Below are 8,113 nucleotides of genomic sequence, written 5' to 3'. Positions count from 1 at the left end.
GATAACTGCCTAAGCCAGTCAGGACAGGGAACGGGACAGCTCACTAATGGCTAAATGGTAACATAGGACATATGATAAAGGCAGAAAGACTTTTTAGTTAGCAATGATGTAAAGCAGTACTGATAGAAAAATGGACATTCGTTCTGAACCCCTACCTCCAGTGACAATTTTAAAGAATGACAGTTTGAGCCAAGGGCCTGCTCAGTAAAATTTGGGAGAAAACGTTTTATTTGTTGCTGAAGAAGAAACCAGAGGAAAATAAGGAAGATGATACACAAGATGGTACCTGTAGACAAGGTAACATACATATAATTGACTCCTAACCACGTCTGTGCTAGCCCTTTTCTGTACATGTCCTTCACACCAGGAAACATTCATTTAAAAACAATTCAGAATACTGCAGGACACAGGATGTGACCAGCCCCAGGACTCACCACTGAAATCGCTACAGAGTTAGACCTCGAATCAGTCTCAGGATAGACAGGGCTCTTACCACCTTAAGAGAGAAGCAGTCCCACACCCCAGCCAATGACAGCCTTGGCACCCACCCCACCTAGGACAAAGAACTGGACAATTGTCAAAACAACTAGGACATGGGACTCTCTATCCTCTCCACTCTTCCACCAATAATATAACAGGTAACACTAATTGAAAGCTCACTATGTGCCAGTACTGTGTTTGCATACATGAACTCACAACAGCTCAATGAGACAGATACTATTTTATCCACATTTAACGGACGAGGAAACTGACACCCAGAAAGGTTATGTACCTTATCAGTTAGCCAGATCAAAAATGGTGACATAGAGTTCAGACTACTTGGCTTCCAGAGTTTTTGCTTTTGAAGAACAGATTCTGCTTTTGGTGACACTGTATTTCCTCAGTGTGACAGCAGGCAGGATGAGGTGAGAAATAACAAAGAAAAACAATTAGTGAACAATAAAATAAAAGTTAGGTTTTCTAAAATCTCCACCCTCTGAGTTGATCGGCCTATTTCCTACTGTATTATCTTAGTAATTGTCCAAAGGCCAGAAAGAGTAGATGTATTTTCTTCGGTTTACTTTTAGCTCCTCTTTCCATGTCTCAGAGCTAATGTGTTCTCTGCCTTATATTTCAAGGGGATATTTATTGTCCTTTGTGATAAGTCAAGCGGTAGGTCTTTTATTCTGGTAGGAGGATGGGATAGAAAGGAGATTCAAAGAGTTGTAAGTTGCTATTTTAAACTTTGGCACTCTATTTTGAAGCGCTGACAATATTTTATGTTAATTATCCTTTAGAATGTTGAGAAACAGCCTGCTTCCTCTGTTGCCTGGAGCAGTATGAAATAGAACAGGTAGGACAGAACACAGCATCCCAAGCAAATACACTGTATATGTTTGTGCACCAGATTTGATCTTGAGATGGACAGAGAGTTCCTCTGATACAGCAGGAATGGATTCTTCAGATACTCTCTCCCACGGATTACTGAAGTCTGGTTTACAACCAGACAAGTAACTCACTCCTCCATCTCTGAAGCCATTTTTATTTTTCCAATTCTCTTGATTTCAGGGCCCAAATGAGTTGTTTCTTATTTAAAGCAAGTATAAAAAAGGTCATCACAACCGTTCCAAGGATGGCAACTTGTATTCTCAGAAGTGAATCCCCTCCAGAGATATGATGATTAAACCATCTCCTTAAACCTCTTAGCATAATGCCTAGCCACTTGGAAGTCGTCAGCACATGTTGACTGTTTTCACTTTTATTATTGCTGATGGAGCCGGTTGCACACACACACACACACACACACACACACACACACACACACACACACACACCAACCTCTCACACTGTGAAATAGGCCCAGGATTCAAAGTTGTGTAGAGCACAAGCCAATCCTCAAGGCATTCACTTTGTAAAGAGGAAGAAAGTCAACACAGGTTCGTAACAAAATGCGGTAAGAGCTCTAAGAGTTTGTACCAGCTGCCACGGGGGCACAAAGAGGAAGGTCCCAGCCCTCTCTGGGGAGAGAGCAGGCTTCACAGAAAAGCTGCTGGAGCCCAATCTTGAAAGTAGACCCAGGTGTCTAAGAACTCTTTAAGGCTGAATCTTATAAGCGTTTTTAAACTGTCAATCTAGCACGTCTTAGGTATGAAAGTCATCTTTCGGCCTCCAAGACTCATTCGTTAACTTTCCATCCAGAAATGCAGTCGTGAATTACTACTGCACGTCCTTCGCCCACAAAACCAAACAAAACCAGAGGAAGTGCTGGGGCTTGGGGAGCACTACCATGGCCCACTGTGGGCACTTGAGACACACCCCTTACACAGACAGAAGATTGGCGGTTAAAATCACAGGCCCAGTCAGGAAAAGGGCCGGACAAGGCTCAGACTTTTCAGTCGCATTTGACACAAGGCTCTAGGAGCGAATCTTCGTAGGCGCAATTTCAAAGGCGACTATGCCGGGCAGGATAAGGTCTGGGGGCCTAGCACCAGGCCAGGGGCCGTCGGGAACCCAGGCTCCAGGGGCCCCAGGACGGCCCCAGGTGCCCGCCTCCGACAATGTCGCTCCGGGCCCCAGGCCGCACGCCGTGCCTGGCTTGCAGTGGTGTTTCTTCTCCACCCCCAGACTTCATTGCTGTAGTTCGTACTCTCTGAACACAGAACGCGGGCGGACCGAGCTCTCAGGTACAACTGGCTTGGAGAGGATTTGGGGGGCACCGCTGGAGGCGCGCAGCCGCGCCGCGCCCCTTCCTGGCTCCCTCCGGCACTCGCACCTCAGCATCCCAGCCAGCCGGGTTCGGGGCGCGCAGGGACAGACCGGGAGGGGCGGTGCGCGCTCTGGAGACCCGCCCCTACTTCCCTCCCACTCCGGGGTAGATTGGCAGAGCCTGGGCCCCGCCCCAACCAATGAGCGCGTCCCGGGGCGGGCCCTGGAACCAAAGGCTCCGGCTACTTAAGAGTCGTCGCCTCCGCTGTAGGAAGCCAGAGCGGAGTCCGGACTGTCCGGGTGGAACCGGCGCCCCAGCCAGCGCCGACAGCAGGCGTACCGGCACTGCGCGGGGCACTGCACCGCACCATTCCGCGCGGGACGGAGTGGAGCCGCAGCCCCACGCGCCGCCCAGGACCCTCTCGCCACCACCGCCTCCACAGCACCCATGGGGACCAGGAGACTTTAAAGGAGTTTGGGGTTTCGGGAGCAGGGAAATCGCCGGTACGGAAAGGCGGCTGGCTGTCTTTGCCTTGGAAACGATTTTTCTTCGATTGTTTGGACCCTGTGTCGGGTAGGAGGGAGAGGGGTGTTTTGGCTGAAAGTGGACCTTCCTACACAATTCACACGCACATCCGCACCCGCACACATACACCGCACTGACTTCCCCCTTCCTTCCCTTGCCTCTTTGTTAGGTTATTTTAGAGCAGCCTCGCCCTGGAGCAGCCGGATTGGCTCTACTGGGGAGAAGGCAGGAGAAGAAGGGGCAGAGTGCACCTGCCTGTGTGACCAGGTGTGCCCGGTGCTTCGGTGTAGGTGCATCGGCGTGCGTGCAAGTGTGGGGCTGGCATTGTGTACGAATGTGGGAGTCTGAGTGTGTCATCGAGAAGGTCTGTAATTGTGTGTGTGTGACATTATCACACCAGTGTACCAGCCTATGTCTGGACTCCAAGTGTGCAAAATTTTGCTGGTGTCAATGCCTGCGAATGTGTCCGATTGTCATTGTGCGAGGCACTGTCGGGCGACCTAGTGCAAAACTGAGAGGTGGGATGGAGAGGGTGGGGACAGAAATGTGCGTGCAGCTTGCTCCAAGCTGTGGAGCCGTAGGCGCCCCTTCTCCCTTCTAGCTGACCCCTCCGTCCTTTTCTGGGAGTCCATCTCCCACGCTGCCACAACCCGCGCTGTCCTCCTCTCTGGGACCCCGCACGCTCTCCAGCCCGCCTGCCTTTTCTCTTGTGGGAGTTGGACCGGGTTCCCGGAAGAGGTCCCGGGCTGTGTGGTGGCGTCCCTTCTCACTCGCTGGACTGGCGCCTTCTGTGCCTCTCCTACCCCTGGGGAGGCACCGGAGACTGGGCTGGCCGGGAGACACCAGTACAGTAGTGTGGGCGGGCGGGCAGGTCCCGGGGCACTACCCGACCTGGGGAGGGGCCCGCCCGACTCTGATCGAGTGTCTGCCTCTCCTCCTCCGATTCTGCAGACCCCGCTCCTGGCCCGGCCTCGCCGCGTCATTGATGGGCAACCAACTGGACCGCATCACCCACCTCAACTACAGCGAGTTGCCCACAGGCGACCCATCGGGGATCGAGAAGGACGAGCTGCGGGTCGGGGTCGCCTACTTCTTCTCAGATGAGGAAGAGGACCTGGACGAACGCGGCCAGCCGGACAAGTTTGGCGTGAAGGCCCCCCCTGGCTGCACTCCCTGCCCGGAGAGCCCCAGCCGGCACCGCCACCACCTGCTGCACCAGTTGGTCCTTAAGGAAACACAGTTCTCAGCCTTTCGGGGCCAGGAATGCATCTTTTCCAAAGTAAGCGGCGGCCCTCAGGGCGCCGACCTGAGTGTCTACGCGGTCACCGCGCTGCCTGCGCTCTGCGAGCCAGGCGACCTGCTGGAGCTGCTATGGCTGCAGTCGGAGCCCGAGCCGCCGGCGCCTGCCCCACACTGGGCCGTCTACGTGGGCGGCGGGCAGATCATCCACCTGCACCAGGGCGAGATCCGCCAGGACAGCCTGTACGAGGCGGGCGCGGCCAATGTGGGCCGGGTGGTGAATAGCTGGTACCGCTACCGCCCGCTGGTGGCCGAGCTGGTGGTGCAGAACGCCTGCGGCCACCTGGGCCTCAAAAGCGAGGAGATCTGCTGGACGAACTCGGAGAGCTTCGCTGCCTGGTGCCGGTTTGGCAAGCGGGAGTTCAAGGCGGGCGGGGAGGTGCCTGCCGGCACTCAGCCCCCACAACAGCAGTACTACCTTAAGGTGCACCTGAGTGACAACAAGGTGCACACGGCCAGGTTTCACAGCCTGGAAGACCTCATCCACGAGAAGCGCCGCATCGATGCCAGTGGTCGCCTGCGAATGCTCCAGGAGCTCGCAGATTTGGTGGAGGACAAGGAGTAGCCTCCAGGGGCGGCCTGTCCCTGCTGTCCCCACGCCCCGCTCCCTTCCCCGTCCCAGGGCTTCCCGGCGGGCGATTCAACACCCCACCCCGCCTCGCGTGTCCGCCGGGGGCCAGTACCCAGGCTGCACCCTCGCACCCCTCCCGCAAATGGCAGGAAGTCTCAGGAACTGGCCCTGGGACTAAAAGGACAGCTGTGCGCCCCTAGCAGAAAACGCCCCGTGGTGGTGACGGTGTTGGGAAGCCCAGCTTGCACTTTTCCCTTGAGTTATAAGAGGGGCATGGAGAATGGGCTGAGGGGAGCAAGGACGTGACTGCTCCCCAGTCACTGCTCAGCGACTATCACCGCCACCTACTACAAAGGGACCATCACCGCCCCAAATGCGCACACAAAGACCGGTGGGAGGTGAGAATTGATCTCTTCAGGGTACACAGTTCAGCTCCTGTATGGATACAGATTGCAGGATTTCCAAGAAATCGAGCCTGTCCCTTATGCACTTGGGAATCATTCCACAAAAGAGCGCCCGGGAACTCCGGGTTATCCCTAGACTGCCCGGGACCGGTCCAGCTCTCCAGCCCTAGGTCTCCTGACATTATATCCCAGGCTCTGGGCTAAGCTAGACAGTGTTTGCTTCCTGTTTCCACCGAGGGAAGGGAACGCCACCCCCCACCGGCATTTGCCTGTGAGTCTCCCTCGCTGGCAGAAGGGAAGCTTCCCGGACCAGGGAAGAACGTGGCGCAGCTAATTTGGCGATGAGCGCTGGCCCAGTCCCCAGCGAGGAGAAGGTTCTCCTGATGTCTGGGAACTTGAATTTGTGGAGAAGGGCGCTTGTTGTTCTTAACCCTAGATTGCTCCCTCCTTGGGCTGCATTTCAAAAATAATCATATTTTTAAAGAGTTTGGAGGAGAGGGAGGGGGAAGACATGGCAACATTCCAGAAACCAGCATTGTTAACGACACCATAAGCCAGTATATTTAGTTTGGCTTTTCCTAACATAGAAATCTTAGAAGATGGGGAAGTGGAAATAAAGTTTAAAAAATGAGGGAGCAGTTTCCAACTATGTCAACACAGCCTATCTGTTGATGTTTTTATTGACCATTTTAGCAACATGCTAATAAAATTTCAAATTGAAATTTTTATTTTCATGGCTTTAATCCATGATAGTTTAAATACTGGGGGCCATTAAGAGTGGATTTAGCTAACAGCTTAGCTAACATTGCCTTTTCACTCTATTTTTCTGAAATCCTGTTTGTGAATATTGTAGTTTTTTGGCTTTAAACAGCAGCCCTAGCAATGGTGGAGTTGTTAATCAAAGTGTATGTTGTACTGAATTTCTGTCAGTTAACGGGGTTTACTTCTTTGGTGGAAATTGCTAGCAGGTTCCAGATTTTCTTTTCTCAGTGTTGTAAACCATTACCACTCCACATTTGCATTTCTATTTTTCGTCCTCTCCCCTTGATCTCCTTAAAAAAAAAGAAAAGAAATGATTCTAGAGTCGGTGGCTTTTCCCCTCCTCTTTAGCCAGTCCCACAATTCATTCCTGAACACCAGAGAGGACTTGTAGGATCAGGACAAACGTGTATTTTTCAAAAAATTAAGGCTGTTTGAAACCCCTTCCTTGAGCAAGGATTTACCAACTTCTCTCCCCATGCTGCAGCCCCAGCCTGACTGTTACTTAATTCAGTGTGCGTTAGAGACCTGCAGCATCTATGTCCCTTTCAAGGGGAATTTGTCAAGTAAAGGTGTTCAGCTAATTGTTGCAAGCAATTGCCTATTGACAGCAATGATTGAGTTGGACAGCAAATATTGTGGCCAAAGCCAGTTTCTTGGCATTTCAAAAATAATGCAATAAAAACTAGTCGAGGTTAGCTGAGACTGGAAATGCCTTTTCATGGTAAATGATTCATTTCTGTTTTGTGTTTTGGTTTTCATCCTGGATTCATTTCCTGATCGTGAATCAAAAGGTCAGATCCACGGAATATGAACTAGAATATTTTTCTTAAGCTGATTGAGTGATTTATTTTTAAAAAATGTTCAAATGCATATGCTTTCCTTTCAGCATCTACAATGGCATAACTTTTGTAATAACTAACTTACCTTTGCATGTATGGAGAACTGAAAGTCATTTGTTTCCCTAACTTATTCCTCTTTCAAATAACAGATGGCAGATCATAAACCGAAATTCTTTACTGTATCTACACACTGCACAGTCTTCTGTGTCCTACCACTGTACTTGGCTCTCTGCTGTATTAAACACCGACCTAAGCATTTGATCCAACAGGACTCCTTCTTGACATTTTGTCTTCCACCTGTCACTCAGAGGATGGGACTTCAGCAAAAGAAATGAATCTGTCTGTATCACACCTAATACTAAGATTTATTTCCTCTGATGGCACGTAATCTGATTTTTCTCTTACTGAGAGGGTCACTATAAGAGAGGAATGGCTTATCAGCTTTAAACTTGCCAAAACTGGCAATAAAAACAAGTTTGGCAGCCAAAGTAGCATTCATTACTACACTGGTGTATTAAGGATTGGGTTGATGATAATACTTCTACAGATTCACAACAGTAAAACACTAGTTGCAAAGGGAACTTGAAAGGTTTATAAGGTTTCTCATACTGCTGTTGGAATAATCATTGATTATTTGATAGTCAATGTTAATAATCGTAGGTGGTGGAATGATTCTAATCATAGTGCATCATGGAGAGGATATTATCAAAATATTAGCTAATAGCTTTATCCTGAAAAACATGTATATTTTTAGGGCATTATTAATGATGTAAGTGAAATCCAGAAGGTGGAAATCCCCTTTAAAGGTGGCATGGGATAGGCACACTTGATTTTTTATTATGAGTGAATATAACACCTCTGGATTTTATCAGACTCATAGAAATTAAGCCAAAGCCTTCTAACGTTTAATAGAAGTCGGGGATTTCGTTTTGGTTTTAGTTTTCCTCAAGAGAATACAGCTTCCTAGTAACTTCTATGATATACTGAGTGTTAAGCTGCAGCTTGGTCTGTCAGCTCTCCAGTATAG

General features: G+C 50.0%; 1 protein-coding gene across 3 annotated transcripts; it reads left to right on the top strand.

Moving 5' to 3' along the window:
• The first annotated feature begins 2,910 nt into the window (after positions 1 to 2,910).
• Positions 2,911 to 7,347, top strand: LRATD1 (LRAT domain containing 1). Of its 3 annotated transcripts, none has more exons than XM_019751834.3 (2): positions 2,911 to 3,259; positions 4,163 to 7,347. In XM_019751834.3, exon 2 carries the CDS (start codon positions 4,197 to 4,199, stop codon positions 5,073 to 5,075), a length of 879 nt encoding a protein of 292 aa, XP_019607393.1. In that variant the 5' UTR covers positions 2,911 to 3,259; positions 4,163 to 4,196; the 3' UTR covers positions 5,076 to 7,347. The 3 variants fall into 3 exon arrangements, with proteins under 3 accessions (XP_019607393.1, XP_019607313.1, XP_074187809.1); XM_019751754.3 differs by having other exon boundaries at positions 2,957 to 3,189; XM_074331708.2 differs by lacking the exon at positions 2,911 to 3,259 and adding an exon at positions 3,320 to 3,478.
• Positions 7,348 to 8,113: the final 766 nt, after the last annotated feature.

Source organism: Rhinolophus sinicus, chromosome 2 (genome assembly GCF_057876585.1).
Source record: "Rhinolophus sinicus isolate RSI-liver-muscle chromosome 2, RSI-T2T, whole genome shotgun sequence".
NCBI classification, from domain to species: Eukaryota; Metazoa; Chordata; class Mammalia; order Chiroptera; family Rhinolophidae; genus Rhinolophus; species Rhinolophus sinicus.
This window is presented reverse-complemented; position numbering and strand designations above follow the sequence as displayed.

Bases quoted from the DNA above. Each gene is read 5' to 3' on its own strand.
- LRATD1 (XM_019751834.3), top strand. From the start codon at position 4,197: ATGGGCAACCAACTGGACCGCATCACCCACCTCAACTACAGCGAGTTG.